The sequence below is a fragment of the Schistocerca nitens genome, chromosome 1 (assembly GCF_023898315.1).
Source record: "Schistocerca nitens isolate TAMUIC-IGC-003100 chromosome 1, iqSchNite1.1, whole genome shotgun sequence".
In the NCBI taxonomy this organism is placed as follows: Eukaryota; Metazoa; Arthropoda; class Insecta; order Orthoptera; family Acrididae; genus Schistocerca; species Schistocerca nitens.
The window spans coordinates 186843694-186862408 of NC_064614.1; the positions used below are offsets into that span (position 1 = coordinate 186843694).

General features: G+C 41.8%; 1 protein-coding gene across 1 annotated transcript in view; it reads right to left on the minus strand.

The window, feature by feature from the left end:
* LOC126245033 (uncharacterized) overlaps positions 1 to 9745 on the minus strand; it is a 336256-nt gene extending 326511 nt beyond the window's left edge. The window contains exon 1 of the mRNA XM_049948285.1: positions 9516 to 9745. Within this exon, the coding sequence (XP_049804242.1) occupies positions 9516 to 9529 (14 nt within the window). The 5' untranslated portion in view covers positions 9530 to 9745. The remainder of the gene's footprint in view (positions 1 to 9515) is intronic.
* Positions 9746 to 18715: the final 8970 nt, after the last annotated feature.

Here is an 18715-nt window from a genome sequence, read left to right on the forward strand (position 1 = left end):
GTATTCCTCAAAAAATTGTTTGACTTTGTCGACGCTATAACAAATCATACATCGTAATCGGTTAAGCAATAGAGCAGAATTTTCTTGATATGGCAGCAGTTAACCACCTATGTGTTAAATTTTCTGAGAAATCATCCTGTGTTTCATCAGATACGTACACAATGAAATGTTTACGATTTTGCGCAAACAGGGAACGCTTTCTATGCAATCCGCGATAGACTAGGTTTTTATCAGAAGACGTATAGGGACCTATGATTTATTACGAGGAAGTACAGAAGATAATGTTTATCAGTAACGCTAAGCCGCACTCTTCCCGCATACACCCTCTTCTGCGGAACGGATCTTCCTGATATCGTTACCAACGACCTCTTATGAACTCACAATATGTCAATTTTCCTTGCAGACGTCGTATTTTCGCAGATGTGTCAGCAGCACTACGTAATCTCTCTTGCGGCGTTTCGGTGCAATTTTTTTGACAGATGCGACAAAGAAATTTACACAACGAAAGGTAAGACTCAGACCTTGATAACCGCTACACACGAACTAGCGCGCGCGCAAACGCACGCCCGTTAAGCACATAGCGAAACTTAACTAGTGAACCCACTACAGTAATATTATTGTCCAATCAGACACGGACGCCATGCAACTTTTAGCACTCCTAAGGTTAACTATCTCAACCAATGGCTTTATCGAAGGGCTGGTCTCAAACGTGCATAGCAAACCGAGAGGAGAGGTCGAATTTTTGCAACTCTCTTGGGCACATTTATTACGGGTTACACAATGTTTGACGCCTGAAGAATGATATTGATTGGAGAGTTGAGATCTCTCTTGCCTCGTGATCAATCACGCAGATTCAGATGCACTCACAAGGAGCCAGTTGATTGCGAGGTCGCAAAAAGGGCAACAATGTTTACGGCATTCGACGCCCACATATTGTCTACCATGCAACCGCGATATTGGCTACTAATGGCAACAAGAGTGGGACTAGAGGTATCCAATAGTGAGCACAGCATGAGGTTACAGAGCGAAGTATATCTGTTTAGTCGACGAGCAACTCACAACAGTGCTATAGTGCTAGTGGTGTTGGTACAAAGTAGAGCATTGGCAATGATAAACAAAGCAAACATAGCATTAGATCTACAACAGTTGCCGAAGTTGTCAGAAATATGGAATATCACTGAGTCAGAAGGGGCAGATGAGATATTAGCGTCTTTGCAAGAAGAGTCAATGGAATGTGTGTTGTATACGCTCGACTGTGCGGACTATGTACATGAGGAGCACAATCATGACGATATGTACTTTCAAGTGAAAGTGATACTGAAACAGGTGCCGAGGCATGTAGTTCATAATTCCTGTCGAACAGGCAGCCACAAATCCCGTCTCCAGTTAAACGTAGTAAAGGACAATCGCAGTCGAAGGAGCGGGTACTAAACATAATTACGTAGATGAAAGATCATCCGCAGAATAGTAAAAAAAAAAAGAAAAAATGTGAATTAACAGCATTTATGAAGTGACCCCCTTCCCCATGGACCATGGACCTTGCCGTTGGTGGGGAGGCTTGCGTGCCTCAGCAATACAGATAGCCGTACCGTAAGTCCAACCACAACGAAGGGGTATCTTTTGAGAGGCCAGACAAACGTGTGGTTCCTGAAGAGGGGCAGCAGCCTTTTCAGTAGTTGCAGCGGCAAATCTGGATGACTGACTGATCTGGCGTTTAACACTAACCAAACCGGCCTTGCTGTGCTGGTACTGCGAACGGCTGAAAGCAAGGCGAAACTGCAGCCGTAATTTTTCCCGAGGGCATGCAGCTTTACTGTATGGTTAAATGATGATGGCGTCCTCCTGGGTAAAATATTCCGAAGGTAAAATGTCCCCCATTCAGATCACTGGGCGGGGACTACTCAAGAGGATGTCGTTATCAGAAGAAAGAAAACTGGCGTTCTACGGATCGGAGCGTGGAATGCCAGATCCCTTAATCGGGCAGGTAGGTTAGAAAATTTAAAAAGGGAAATGGATAGGTTAAAGTTAGATATAGTGGGAATTAGTGAAGTTCGGTGGCAGGAGGAACAAGACTTTTGGTCAGGTGATTACAGGGTTATAAATACAAAATCGAATAGGGGTAATGCAGGAGCAGGTTTAATAATGAATAAAAAAGTAGGAGTTCGGGTAAGCTACTACAAACAGCATAGTGAACACATTATTGTGGCCAAGATAGATACGAAGCCCACGCCTACCACAGTAGTACAAGTTTATATGCAAACTAGTTCCGCAGATGAAGAAAAATGTGTGCGAAATCCTATGGGACTTACTGCTAAGGTCATCAGTCCCCAAGCTTACACACTACTTAACCTAAATTATCCTAAGGACAAACACACACACACCCATGCCCGAGGGAAGACTCGAACCTCCGCCGGGATCAGCCGCACAGTCCATGACTGCAGCGCCCTAGACCGCTCGGCTAGATAACGAAGAGATTGATGAAATGTATGATGAGGTAAAAGAAATTATTCAGTTAGTGAAGGGAGACGAAAATTTAATAGTTATGGGTGACTGGAATTCGCTAGTAGGGAAAGGAAGAGAAGGAAACGTAGTAGGTGAATGTGGATTGGGGATAAGAAATGAGAGAGGAAGCCGCCTGATAGAATTTTACACAGAGCATAACTTAATCATAGCTAAAACGTGGTTGAAGAATCATGAAAGAAGGTTGTATACATGGAAGAGGCCTGGAGATAATAGAAGGTTTCAGATAGATTATATAATGGTAAGACAGAGATTTAGGAACCATATTTTAAATTGTAAGACATTTCCAGGGGCAGATGTGGACTCTGACCACGATCTATTGTAGATTAAAACTGAAGAAACTGCAAAAACGTGGGAATTCAAGGAGATGGGACCTGGATAAACCGACAGAGCCAGAAGTTGTAGAGAGTTTCAGGGAGACCAGTAGGGAACGATTGACAGGAATGGGGGGAAAGAAATACAGTAGAAGAAGAATGGGTAGCTTTGAGGGATGAAATAGTGAAGGCAGCAGAGGATCAGGTAGGTAAAAAGACGAGGGCTAGTAGAAATCCTTGAGTAACAGAAGATGTATTTAATTTAATTGATGAAAGCAGCAAATATAAAAATGCAATAAATGAAGTGGGTAAAAAGGAATACAAACGCATCAAAACTGAGAGACAGGAAGTGCAAAATAGCTAAGCAAGGATGGCTAGAGGACAAATGTAAGGATGTAGAGGCATATATCACTGGGATAAGATAGATACTGCATACAGGAAAATTAAAGAGACCTTTGGAGAAAAGAGAAACACTTGTATGAATATCGAGGCCTCAGATGGAAAACCAGTTCTAAGCAAAGAAGAGAAAGCAGAAAGGTGGAAGGAGTATGTAGAGGGTCTGTACAAGGGCGATGTACTCGAGGACAATATTATCCAAATGGAAGAGGATGTAGATGAAATGGAAGATATGATACTGTGTGAAGAGTTTGACAGAGCACTGAAAGACCTAAGCCGAAACTAGGCCCCAGGAGTTGACAATATTCCATTACAACTACTGACAGCTTTGGGAGAGCCAGCCCTGACGAGAGACTTCCATCTGGTAACAAGACGTACGAGACAAGCGAAATACCATCAAACTTCAAGAACAACATAATAATTGCAATTCCAAAGAAAGGAGGTGTTGACAGATGTGAAAATTACCTAACCATCAGTTTAATGAGGCACGGCTGCAAAATACTAACACGAATTATTTACAGACGAATGGAAAAACTGGTAGAAGCCGACCTCTGGGAAGATCAGTTTGGATTCCGTAGAAATGTTGGAACACGTGAGGCAATACTAACCTTACGACTTATCTTAGAAGAAAGATTAAGAAAAGGCAAACCTACGTTTCTAGCATTTATAGACTTAGAGAAAGCTTTTGACAACGTTAACTGGAATACCCTCTTTCAAATTCTGAAGGTGGCAGGGGTAAAATACAAGGAGCGAAAGGCTATTTACAATTTGTACAGAAACCAGATGATAGTTGTAAGAGTCGAGGGGCATGAAAGCGAAGCAGAAGTTGGGAAGGGAGTGATGCAGGGTTGTAGCTTATCCCTGATGTTATTCAATCTGTATATTGAGCAAGCAGTAAAGGAAACAAAAGGAAAATTAGGGGTAGGTATTAAAATACATGGAGAAGAAATAAAAACTTTGAGGTTCGCCGATGATATTTTAATTCTATCAGAGACGGCAAAGGACCTGGAAGAGCAGTTAAACTGAATGTACAGTGTCTTGAAAGGAGGATATAAGATGAACATCAACAAAAGCAAAATGAGGATAATGGAATGTAATCAAATTAAATCAGGTGACGCTGAGGGAATTAGATTAGGAAATGAGACGCTTAAAGTAGTAAATGAGTTTTGCTATTTGGGCAGCAAAATAACTGATGATGGTCGAAGTAGAGAGGATATAAAATTAGATTGGCAATGGCAAGGAAAGCGTTTATGAAGAAGAGAAATTTGTTAACATCGAGTATAGATTTAAGGGTCAGGAAGTCGTTTCTGAAAGTATTTGTATGGAGTGTGGTCATGTATGGAAGTGAAACGTGGACAGTAAATAGTTTGGACAAGAAGAGAATAGAAGCTTTCGAAATGTGGTGCTACAGAAGAATGCTGAATATTAGATGGGTAGATCACATAACTAATGAGGAGGTATTGAATTGAACTGAAGAGAAGAGAAATTATTGTCACACCTTGACTAGAAGAACGGATCGGTTGATAGGACATATTCTGAGACATCAAGGGATCACCAATGTACTATTGGAGGGCAGCGTGGAGGGTAAAAATCGTAGAGGGAGACAAAGAGATGAATACACTAAGCAGATTCAGAAGGATTTAGGTTGCAGTAAGTACTGGGAGATGAAGAAGCTTGCACAGGATAGAGGAGCATGGAGAGCTGCATCAAACCAGTCTCTGGACTGAAGACTACAACACCAACATGAAGTGACCCGCTGTGTTTGTGTGTCGCCTATAACCGAGCGGTGACAGACATCAGCAACTATCAAGTAAATCTGACTATAGTGAACACGGAGGCTAAAATGCATACCTGAATATCTGTGAATACTTATGTATCTTCGCTACTGTGAAACATTAATGAAGACGTGCTCGTAGCACTTAAAATGTGCATTTTAAAGCCCATGTGTACCAGACTGTTTTGCTTGGAATGATCTTGCCTTTCGTATTACTATCTCATTCCCGTTTCTTAATTACATGTGTCAGAAATAATGTTCTGTATAAAATCTGTGAAGCTATCAACGGTTGTGTCAAGTGTATTTAAAAGGACTCCAGGCACAGCTTATGGCCGTGATAAGAGTAAGACGATGACAGTGAAGTAGCCACTGATGTACGTCTGATAAATCTTGTACAGTTAACAGTATGCAGTATGTGACAACTTGTCTCGCGACTTCATTTGACGTCTCATTGCAGTGGTAATGATCCACAAAGAAAAATTCACAGAATATTCTCCAGTAATTATGACAGCAACTTATTTACCGATCGTATAGGCAATACGACATTCCACGTTGTATTACAATATGGTTATCTTAATTACGACCACTGTGCGTAAAGTCGGGCACGAAATTTTCTCATCAAATAGCATTCTACATAAATAAGAAACACACACTTGTGTATTAGTTACATGAAAGAGTTTAATCTGATTGTCACTGAAGTAAGTCCAACCTTAAGTCATATCGAAGTCGAATGTGGACTCAGCAGACGAAAAAAATTCAGGGTACGCACAAGGCTTTTGTCAGCGCTGTGGTGGATTAAACTGCTTTACAAGACGTTAACATCAGCGGATACGGATAAGGAACTTGCGGATGCGGTGCTGACATCACTATTTCTTGACTGCGCAGTCCTGTAGCCACAAAATGGCTCTGAGCACTAGGGGACTAGCTGAGGTTATCAGTCCCCTAGAACTTAAAATTACTTAAAGTTAACTAATCTAAGGACATTACACACATCACACATCCATGCCCGACGCAGGATTCGAACCTGCGACCGCAGCAGTCGCACGGTTCCAGACTTAAGTGCCTAGTACCGCTCGGCCACCGGGGCCGGCCCTGTAGCCACAGGCTAGACCTGTGCTTATAATGGTGCATCTTCAGTAGTGTTCGATTTTCGCCCCCCCCCCCCCCCCCCCCCCAACTCTTTGTTGTAGAGAGAGACTGCTCTTTACCGTAGCCAAGTTCTATGGTAAATTGAATAGTAACAATTTGGTTTCAGAATGAAATTTTCTCTGCAGCGGAGTGTGGGCTGATACGAAACTACCTCGCAGATTATAACTGTGTGAAGGACCTAGACCCGAACTCGCGACCTTTCGGGCACAAGTGCTGTATTGACTGGCCTACGCAAGCACGACTCCTACCTTCGCAGGAGAGCTTCTGTAATATCTTTTCGAAGGCAGGAGACGAGGTACTGACAAAGTAGAACTGTGAGGGTGGGTCGTGAGTCGTGCTTGGGTAAATCAGTCGATAGAGCACGCCCGCGAGAGGCAAAAGGGTCCCGAGTTCAAGTCTCGGTCCGGCAGACAGTTTTAATCTGGCAGGACGTTCAATAATTTGGTTGGGAGTTGGCAAAGGCAACGAATATGAAAGCCATAAAAGTTTCTGTTAACAGACAAGCTATGCTATAGGTCAGTGTTTACTTCTGTGCCATATTTAAACGAACTTTGCCATATGTAACGCACCTATAAAAACTAAAACTACAAGGTAAGTTTAGAAAATGTGTGTGTGTGTGTGTGTGTGTGTGTGTGTGTGTGTGTGTGTGATGGCCGGCTGAAATTTGTTGGTGGTAATTGTTTTTTGGATCTATTTTTCTCGAGTTGTAATGTTTTGTGTATTGAATGCGTTTTAATTTACGAAGGGCTGTTTGAGTTTCTAATTTTTGAGATGTTGTGGTTTTGGTTTTCTTTTTCGTAGTTGTAGGTGTTGGTTTTTTCGTGTCAGTAGTTTTTCACCTATATGTGTCAAGGGAAGTGTCCGATTCGCGGAGATTTTGTAATTATTTTTTTTGTTCGTCATCTTGTGTGTTTTGAGATCGTGGTGTGTTTTTTACTGTTATATTTAGCTTTTCCCCTCCCTAAAACCTCAAATTTCCCGCGGCTGTCTCGTCAGTTTGACTTTATTTTTGGAGGGAGATATTATTGTCTTATTTTTAAGTATTTTCGTGTTTATTGCCGTGTGTACGTAGTGATATCATAGGCGCCATATTGGAGACGCTTAGAATAGCCATTTCCGCCTTATTGATGACGTCACGGGTCAAAGCAAACGGGTGGAATAGGACACTTCCGTATTCCCGTTCTTGCGAAACAGCGATCGAAAGATTAGAATAAAAGTTTGTAAATAAATAACCTCTAGGATTGCATGAAAGTTTTTAAAGGTCATTAATCAGGTGGTCGGTTTCGATCGTGGTACGGTCACTATATGTCCATTGAAACCCCACGATGATGGCTGGAGAGAATGGGTATGGTACCGCGCAACATTGTAAAAACCATTACTGGTGAAACCGTTTCACCCAGGTGACAGTGGCCTTCTTTGTGGTCTCCCCTGGCATGTCCCCCCCCCCCCCCCCCCGTAGTTCCTTAGTTCATGTATGTACAAAATATGCATCACAACAGTTAAGGGGCCTTTTCATTATGTTATACGTATTTTTTGGGCTAGTTATAATAATTGTGGCCCATTCTGAAATCTTGCCTGTAGTAAAATATTTATCTATAGCGTCGCCCGAGGTCTAGGTTAGGTCGCGATAATTTGGTTGAGAGCTGACCAGGCCAACGAATGTGAATGCAAAATAAAGATTGTGATGTCAGACTGATCTGTAGCTAAACATATTTAACTCGCATTGTCATACTTCACGCACATTCTAGTTGTAAAAGTTATGTAGTGGAGTCCCCTGACACGACAGCCGAACGACTCCTGCTAAATCCCTGAGTTGATTTATCGCGAAAAGCTAATCTGCTTATCGCTGTATTAAAATACACTTCTATTCAATCTGGATTTAGTGCTATTGCGTCCGTAATGGGATGCAGTTCAATCTACGAGTGTATTTCACTTATCTTGATGGAATTGAAGACAAGGTTTCCCACGTAATGGTAGCATATTTGCCCGCCGACAACTATCTTCCCCACATCTGAGCACAGCAAACAATGCGAAAAATGAGGCATTTTAGAGAGATTATACAAACGATAAACTGGACAAGAACTCGAGCGCGGAACCTTGCAAGGGAAAGATTCAAATTCCAATCAGGTACACATCTTCAATCTGTCGAAGTATCAAAACGAGCACACATTGCAGAATAATATTCAATCACGTAAGCAACTAGTTGAAAAACGGAAATGTTAACAAGAAGGGAAAGACTATGTTTTGCAGAATTTGAAAGAAGTGTTTCCTCTTTTTCTCAGCCAGGCATAAGAGCAGTTTTGTGACGCGACTTTGGTAAGAGTTTTCAGGGTAATTTTTCTCGAGGAAAAGGCAGTAAATGTAAATGTTATGATGAAGGCTGTCAACACTGCGTGATTTCTGGTCTGTCATGTAATGTTGACGTGAGAACGGTGGTAAAAGCTTTGGTGGTATTTAGCAAATTTCTCACACTTTCAAGCAAATTTGTATCGCAAGCGTCATTTCCTATATTCTTTCTAACGGCATTCATATCTCTATAGGAACAAATTTATTTAGAAAAGCTATATTTGCTTCATGATCCCATGGATAAACTGTGTAGAACATATGTAGTTTAATAGCTGTTTGTAACTTTCATTTGCTTTCGGCAGGAAATCTTGACATGCAAATCTTTCGTACTTATTGTGTAATCATGATTAAACACTATATACGACGAAGTTTTCATTTCCAAAACTTTCTCGCTTAAATTTCTTAGTACAGTGGGTATATAACGGTAGCTACAATTAAAACACAACCTTCCCGTTTTCTTCCCAGAATTTTCAATTTTCATTTCAAAACTTTTACCATAAATCTTCATGTCAATCTTGGAAAAAAAAGGGAGACTAATTATTACTGATGGTTATCACAGTGACGCCGACAATATGTACGTTGTGTTAACACTGCCCATAAAAAATGCACATTTGCAGTGGTAAACCGCTTTGCCGGGTGGCTAAGGATACATGGGGAGCTTATCCTTATGAGCCTACACCACTTGAAACATAATTCTAAACTTCGCAATTATTCGTTCTACTAACTTCTTCCTTCAGGTGGGACTGCGTTTCACCACTGTACACACAAATGCATTTACGATATTGATATCTTAAGTAGCTTTTTCCACAGTCTTCAGTTTTCGTAAAGCTTATTAAAATATAAAACAAACCTATTAAAACAAATCGTTATGCAGTACGTCCGTGCATATGAAGTTTCTTTGTGAAGTAATCGATTTTCACTTTTTACTGCTGAAGTCCCCGTTGTAAGATATATATCATCGAAACACTGGCGGAATATAAGAGTCATTATTGCTCAAACGATAGAACTCTACTTACCTTGAGCTGGCCATTGTGTAACTCGGCGATCGCTAGTGCGGTTCTTATATACAACACCGATGAATTTTAGTTCTCTTCTCTGCACTAAACTACGGACGTTTCACGACCGCGGTGGAATGTGTGTCACTCGTGAAAAGTCGATCAGAAAGCTTAGGCGACAGAAGCAGCGCGAGCACGAGCCTAAGCACCATTACCGAACTTGACCGCAGCCGTCCGCACAGAGCTGCAGCCGCACTTTGCGGGTACTTGGCGCGCGTGTTTCCTTGAGGCGCCGAGTCACGCGAGGGGGAGATCGCTAGCCGCAAAGCAAGTGGCTAGCGCGCACGTGACGTCACAAGGGCTTTTTCCCCGCTTCGCGACCTGCAGGTAGGGATGGCCACAACAAATGCGGCCAAGGCCGTATGCTATTTGTGCTATGCTCTGCGAACAACAATGGACTGACTGCAACACTCAAGTACACCAACAGCTATAAATGAAGCATTTCTATCAACAGTTTACAGTTTATTATCCCTTGATGATGATGATGAAGTCCCATACTTCTTTACAGAGCGTAGGGGAACGACGCGGGAGACCCGCGCCGCCTTACTAGGCAAGGTCCTAGTGGAGGTGGTTTGCCATTGTCTTCCTCCGACAGTAATGGGGATGAATGATGGTGATTAAGACGACACAACAACACCCAGTCATGTCGAGGCAGGAAAAATCCCTGACCCCGCCGGGAATCGAACCCGGCCGTGCTCGGGAAGCGAGAACGCTACCGCGAGACCACGAACGGCGGACTTATTATCCCTTACAAAATGGGAATGCGGCTGAGTCTGAGTGAAAAAATTTCTGGCAAAAATGTAACCTAACGAGAAAAACATAACTCTCGCAACACTAGGCAGGGGGTAAGAGGTTATTTTGTGTCCATCTTTTGAAAATGTTGTAATCTACTCATGTATTTTAAAATTTTGAAAAAAAATTTTCTTCTTAGTGATATCTTATCCTAGATTCCGTAATTGTTGTAAGTTTTTCAGTAAAACGTAATTCACAAATTTAAGTCGTAGTAGTGAATGTGACTTTTTGCAACAAATGTCATATCCGTATTTTCAGGCTTAGGACTCTTCTTACGCTTAAAGTTTTGAATTTGGCTGCGTTGTCAGCGACCGCTTACAAAGTAAAATTAAAGCAATAACTGCCCTCGGCCGCAAAAATGAAGTCTTTTGACCTAGGTTTCGGCAACTACTAAGAGTGCCTTCATCAGAAGTAAAGCACTCAAACTGGCATGTCACGTATAAAATAAATATCAAGCGATAAAGCTTTAGTCACAAAATTTTAAAATATAAAAAAATAGAAGGCATGGTTCATGGTGTGGGTTCCTGATGTCATGTCCTACTCCATGAACCACGGGCAACGTAGGAGTGGCCAAGTAAGTGGTCCTGACAGTCGGGATACCAGTTACTTTGGAATAAGGCTGGGCATCTCGGATAGAACTGAGTTGTGGTTACCTTTGTGCTCAGACGGCAAAGACTACCAAATCCTCCGGTTAGTCCCTCAACCGTTAGGGGTAAAACCCAATGGGACAAGTAAGGCTAGCAACCTGCTTCCCTGGTACTGTAAATATGATGCTGCCAACAATCAGAGGAAAAACATAGAAGACAAGCCACTATGGGCTGCTCACACATGTCGAGCTTCGGTAGCATCAGATGCGGATCCCACAGCGCAAATACTTCATAAGAGGGCGGGCAAGCATAGTGTATGCAGACTCTTTAGTAGACCTGTTACATTTTTAAGTTTTCTGCCAATAAATCGCGGTGTTTTGTTTGATGTCTCCATAACATTATCTGCGTGATCGTTCCAACTTAAGTTGTTCGTAATTGTAATGCCTAAATATTTATATGAGCCTTTAGATTTGTGTGATTTATCGTGTAAGGCCGGTATTACACTATCATGTTTCTTTGTCAAAGCTGTTATGTCAAAGAAATTTGATAGTGTAATGGGGGAACTTTATTGAATCTCGCCTTTCGTCAAAGAAATATGATCAAATCTAGAGCCTCGCCGTAGATCTGATCATAAAAGTCGTTCGTCTTCTGTTCGCTGCACTGTGAAATGTAATCGTTTAGAGCGCTGGCATAGCTACAGCTATTTTACGTCTGTAGTGTGTTTGCAAACATGGCTGCGAAGTTTGGGTGGTGTGTTCCTTCGTCTCTTTGTGTAACACCCTTGCTTCGACAGGGATGGGGGAGTGAGCAAGGGGTACAATGCATGCTATTAATTGTGCGCTGATGGGCCGGTAGGATATGTTGCGGGCGACTTCAAATCCACAATTACAGCTACAGCCCTCCACCTTTACTTCTGGAAACGTCTAGCCAGCTTTTCAGCAAGCCGGAATAGAGGAAGCTTCTTAGTTCTTCGTCCTAGTTTGTCTATTTTTGAACTCTGGATGTCACACGTTAAAAAGTACTGCATCTGTTGCATTCTCCCGGCCGGAGTGACCGAGCGGTTCTAGGCACTACAGTCTGAAACCGCTGCGGTCGCAGGTTCGAATCCTGCCTCGGGCATGGATGGGTGTGATGTCCTTAGGTTAGTTAGTTTTAAGTAGTTCTAAGTTCTAGTGGACTGATGACCTCAGAAGTTAAGTCCCATAGTGTTCAGAGCCATTTGAACCATTTTGTTGCATGCTTTTGATTAATTTTGTAGTTGTTGGAACACTAATTCAATTAATTAAATTATTCAAAAATAAAAATAGTCCTCAATGCCCATATAGAGCACTAAGCATTTATTTTTCTTCGAATATTCCTCCTTCAGTGTTTTATAAATCACTTCACATGTTTCTGGAATTATTTTGGTTCAAATGGCTCTGAGCACTATGGGACTCAACTGCTGTGGTCATCAGTCCCCTAGAACTTAGAACTACTTAAACCTAACCAACCTAAGGACATCACACACATCCATGCCCGAGGCAGGATTCGAACCTGCGACCGTAGCAGTCGCACGGTTCCGGACTGCGCGCCTAGAACCGCGAGACCACCGCGGCCGGCTGGAATTATTTTGGTTAATGTGCTCTGTGATATTCGAGTGCTATATAGTTAGCGAGACTAGCTCTCTCCAGTAGCAAGAAATTGCAGTGTTATGGTGAGCCTGCCTTCTGCACATATAGCATACTCAAGTGAGCGTTCTGCTTTTTAATACGAGGAGCCACTTTACTGAGCAAATACTGAAAAGCATTTTCTTCCATTTGTAAGTCATTTATATAAGATTTGACGTCCTCTATTTGCAGCTCTCATAACAAATTTTGCTGAGTGCTTTTAATGTTTCGATGTTAAGCCAACGGTTTATCCAAGTATATTTCCTTTTTTTTTTTACCGACGGTTCTCTTCCAAATGTACACACAATGAAATAGTGGTACAATCGACTGCAGCGTATATGTACTGTGTTGTTGTCCGCCATCTTGAACTTTGACGAAAAATATGACGCCACGTCAAAATCTTTGTCAAATAAATTTGACGACTATTTGATCATATTTCTTTGTCAAAGAAATATAATAGTATAATACCGCACTAACCGAAATTCAGCGGGTTCCTTTCATTTTTGATGCGGATAATTTCACACTTTTCATTGTTTGGAGTAGTCAATTGCCACTTTTTGCGCAATACAGATATCTTGTAAAATTATTTTGTAGCTCAGTTTGATTATACTTACATCAGGACAAGGAAATTAAACTTCTGTGGTTGCCTGTAGCGCGCGGTGAATTGAATGCCATTGAGGTTATTTGGGAATTTTTCAAGACCAAGGGAGCAAAAGACAACAAGAATTTTAAAATAAATGATAATCTACAGTTGTGTCACTCCGCTCTGGAAAGTGTTCCACAAAGCGTCTTAAAAATTCAGTGAGTCATGTATACAAACTTGAAAATAGTTATGCACACCGACTGTCTTGACATAGCAGTAGAAACATTGCTGAATCGAAGTTGACGACTGCAGTAACAGCAGCGAGACCTCAGCCAGCGGCGGAAGCGATTAAGGTGGGTTTTATTTCAGTCGTCATTCGTTACTGCAAAATTTATTCGAGCTATCGTCTGTTGAAATGAACTATACAAATGTTCATTCATTGTGAGTTGCTTGCATATGGAGCATTTATTTGAAATTTCCCGTATTATTACCCACTACTCGCAACAAAACGTGGATAAGGCGATGCTGTACCGGAATGCAACCGGGAAGTTGCTGGTCTTCGATGATAAACACGTGTTTATGGCGCGTTACGACAGTGGCGGCGCGCTGGTGTGACAACTAAGCTCCACCACAGCCTCACATGTATTGCAGCCGCTAACACAATTGCTCTACAAACGTTTAACTAATGAACACGAGGAGTATTCATAAGCAAAGACATATGATGCAACCAACAAAAGTTCAAGCTTGACACCACTGCCTTCTGCGGCGCAATAGCTACAACGGTACGCTCGATCGCAGCGCCTTGCGTTTAACGTTGTAGCGATGAAACGAGTAATCAGAAAATAACGAAAATCAGTCTGCAAATAGAACAAGGTTGTATCTTTAAACTTTGCGAAGAAATTTTTCCTCGTAATTATGGTCTGATTTTTATGCGTTCTTATATTTGACACTCACCGAAAAAGCTAGAAAAAGGAAGGTTTCTCTTAAATTTCAACTATATTTTCATACACTAAATAAAAGCAGACATTTCCACGATTCCGGAAAGGTATAACATAGAGATGTTCGTAATGCAGTGTGACGAGACTATGAGCTCAAAGTCAAGGCTCAATAATTATGAAATGGATGTATGTGGTTCTTGGTTCTGAGCACTACGGGAACTTTCCACGGATACTAGAATACACAGTAGGGGTCACGTGCAGACAGATTGTCAGCTATGACGTCACTGGGAACCCTCTGGCCATGCCGCATTGCAGTGAAGTTTATAGGCACACTGCGCACATATATTCTAACTCATACACAGATATGAATGTAATCGAGATTTTTCCATATTTTAGTGGGTTATTATTATTATTGTTGTTGTTGTTACTATTACTATAAAGCTATATATTAGACTATTTTTCTCTGTGGTCAGTGAAATGCTAGTGTTAGGCTCCGAAGAATATGAAACTTTTTCACCATCTCGGAGGGAAGTACTTTTTTCTGAGTGAAGAGGCTCATGCAGGCTTGGACCACATAGACTGGTAGTACAGAGAGACCGACAGTACTGTCATTTTAAATTCTTGAACTGTATTACCAGGACTTATTTTTCTATTCTGGAAAGTTATGTTACGACTTTTTTTGTTTGGTTTTCTTTAAATTGTTGTCTTTGTTCACTCTCAGTTCGCTTACTACCTTTGTATTTTTTTCTTGTTGATAGCTTTCATTATGATGAGACATATTGCAAAAAATGGTACAAATGGCTCTGAGAACTATGGGACTTAACATCCGAGGTCATCAGTCCCCTAGAACTTAGAACTACTTAAACCTAACTAACCTAAGGACATCACATACATCCATGCCCGAAGCAGGATTCGAACATGCGACCGTAGCGGTCGTGCGGTTCTGGACTGAAGCGCCTAGAACTGCTCGGCCACTTCGGCCGGCGGATGTATGTGAATCAGGTTTTCCATGCCTTGTCCATCAGTTGGAACAATCAAGGGATTCGATTTGAACGATCCGAAAAAAATTATGGAAACCATTCAAGACGAACTGGTTATGTAAACAAGTCTGACGTCTCATGAAATATAGAAAATTGTAAGTTAAAGCGTATCAGTAGGAAAAACAAACCCATAAATGTTCGAGTCAGTATTAGTAGTGTGGTGCTTGACACAGTTACACCTAGGCGTAACGTTGCACAGCAAAATGAAATGGAACGGGCGTGTAAGGACTGCAGTAGGGTAGGTGAATGGTCGAATTCGGTTTAGTGGGAGAATTTTAGGAAAGTGTGATTCATCTGTAAAGAAGACCATATGTAGGACACTAGTGCGACCCATTGTTGAGTACTGCTCCAATGTTTGGGTCTGCACCAGGTCTGATTAAAGGAAGAGATCGAAACAACTCAGAGGCGGGCTGCAAGATTTGTTATCTTTAACTTGGAAAAACACGCAGGTATTACGGAGTTGCTTTAGGAATTCAAATGGGAATCCCTGGAGAGAAGGCGACGTTCTTTTCGAGGAGCACTATTGAGATAATTTAGAGAGCCGGCATTTGAGGCCGACTGCAGAAATTCTACTGCCGCCAACGTACATTTCACGCAAGGACAGACAAACAAAAATTACACGGAGCGAAATGTAGTGTGAGGAGGGCTATGCGAGAGGCGTTCAACGAATTCGAAAGTAACTTCTATGTACTGACTTGGCAGAAAATCCTAAGAAATTTTGGTCTTATGTCAAAGCGGTAGGTGGATCAAAACAAAATGTCCAGACACTTTGTGACGAAAATGATACTGAAACAGAGGATGACAGACTAAAGGCCGAAATACTAAATGTCTTTTTCCAAAGCTGTTTCACAGAGGAAGACTGCACTGCAGTTCTTTCTCTAGATTGTCACCAGGATGACAAAACGGTAGATATCGAAATAGACGACAGGGGGGATAGAGAAACAATTAAAATCGCTCAAAACAGGAAAGGCCGCTGTACCTGATGGGATACCAGTTCGATTTTACACAGAGTACGCGAAGGAACTTGCCCCCCTTCTTGCAGTGGTGTACTGTAGGTCTCTAGAAGAGCGTAGCGTTCCAAAAGATTGGAAAAGGGCACAGGTCATCCCCGTTTTCAAGAAGGGACGTCCAGCAGATGTGCAGAACTGTAGACCTATATCTCTAACGTCGATCAGTTGTAGAATTTTAGAACACGTATTATGTTCGAGTGTAATGACTTTTCTGGCGACTAGAAACCTACCCTGTAGGAATCAGCATGGGTTTCGGAAAAGACGATCGTGTGAAACCCAGCTCGCGCTATTCGTCCACGAGACTCAGAGGGCCATAGACACGGGTTCCCAGGTAGATGCCATGTTTTTTGACTTCCGCAAGACGTTTGATACAGTTCCCCACAGTCGTTTAATGAACAAAGTAAGAGCATATGGACTACCAGACCAATTGTTTGATTGGATTGAAGACTTCCTAGATAACAGAACGCAGCATGTCATTCTCAATGGAGAGAAGTCTGCCGAAGTAAGAGTGATTTCTGTTGTGGCGCAGGGGAGTGTTGCAGGAGCATTGCTATTCACAATATGTATAAATGACCTTGTGGATAACATCGTAAGTTCACTGAAGCTTTTTGCGGATGATGCGTAGTATATCGAGAGGTTGTAACAATGGAAAGTAGTGCTAAAATGCAGGAGGATCTGCAACGAATTGACGCATGGTGCAGGGAATGGCAATTGAATCTCAATGTAGACAAGTGTAATGTGCTGCGAATACAAGGAAAGAAAGATCCTTTATCATTTAGCTACAATGTAGCAGGCCAGCAACTGGAAGCAGTTAATTCCATAAATTATCTGGGAGTAGCCATTAGGAGTGATTTAAAATGGAATGACCATATAAAACTAATCGTCGGTAAAGCAGATGCCAGACTGAGATTCATTGGAAGAATCCTAAGGAAATGCAGTCCGAAAACAAAGGAATTAGTTAGAGTACATTTGTTCGCCCACTGCTTGAATACTGCTCACTGGTGTGGGATCCGTACCAGATAGGGTTGATAGAAGAGATAGAGAAGATTCAACGGAGAGCAGGGCGCTTCGTTACAGGATCATTCAGTAATCGCGAACAATACGGGACTGGAACAGAAGGAAGAACCGATAGAGGTACTCAAGGCATGTATGGAAGTGAAACATGGACGATAACCAGTTTGGACAAGAAGAGAATAGAAGCTTTCGAAATGTGGTGCTACAGAAGAATGCTGAAGATAAGGTGGGTAGATCACGTAACTAATGAGGAGGTATTGAATAGGATTGGGGAGAAGAGAAGTTTGTGGCACAACTTGACTAGAAGAAGGGATCGATTGGTAGGACATGTTTTGAGGCATCAAGGGATCACAAATTTAGCATTGGAGGGCAGCGTGGAGGGTAAAAATCGTAGAGGGAGACCAAGAGATCAATACACTAAGCAGATTCAGAAGGATGTAGGTTGCAGTAGGTACTGGGAGATGAAGAAGCTTGCACAGGATAGAGTAGCATGGAGAGCTGCATCAAACCAGTCTCAGGACTGAAGACCACAACAACAACATTATCATTCAATAACGTGCACTGTCAAACTAGGGGCCTAAAGCACCACTCACAAAGAGGCGCAACCCGCGGCTGATTGCAGGTTAATTGAAGAATAATTGATGTCATTAGTATATGGTCCTAACATGAACATACCACGTACTGATTCGATGTATACAGGGTGGTCAGAAACAGTCTGCAAATCTTGTAAACATTTGCAGGGGAGGTTGTGCTGAGAAATGTTTGTAAAATCAAAAAAAGAGAAAAAAAGGTACGTTGGGATGTTTCCGAGCTACTTAGCATTGAAGTTAGCCAATCAGGTTCTTGTGCAAGCAAATTCAAGCACTTGCAAGCGCTAAAATACGGTAATGCACAGACATCTGTGGGTCCGTGAGTTACCAATTTTCAAATGTTCATTACCAGTTAAAAGGTGGTTTTTTGGACGTAATAAATTTAATGTAGGTCAGCTAAAGCTACGTTTGTTCTGTTTGGAGAAACCAAAGAAGGAACACATTTGGCGACACCGACTGTGGCACGTCGCTTGAACGTTTGTACGCAACGATCTGATTGGCTAACTACAATGCTAAATAACTTGGAAACGGCGCAACGCATCGAATGTTTTTCTTAACAATTATTTCTCAGTGCAACCTCACCTGCGACACCATTAGAAGCTTTTCAGACTGTTTCTAGCCACCCTGTTTACGACAGGTACATCTAATGATGAAGATAAATCCTGGATATCAACTACGATATAATAAAATGAAGACCGTTTATTTTCAGCCTCAGGCAATTTATGTTTCCTACTTAACCACCCGTCGACGATGGGAAGCTGCAATATGTTTTTTTCCTACGATCCAATTTATTTTCATTAGTTACAGTTAAAGGAAAAGTGTGAAGCTGTCGTCAGTTGAAGATTAGTTATAATACCACAGTGCTTTGTTAGATAAGGTGGTATTCAGAGGTGATATTCCTTCCACTTCCTCCGTCTTGGGACCTGACTTACCAAGTCAGGAGTAAGGCTAGAGTTCAACG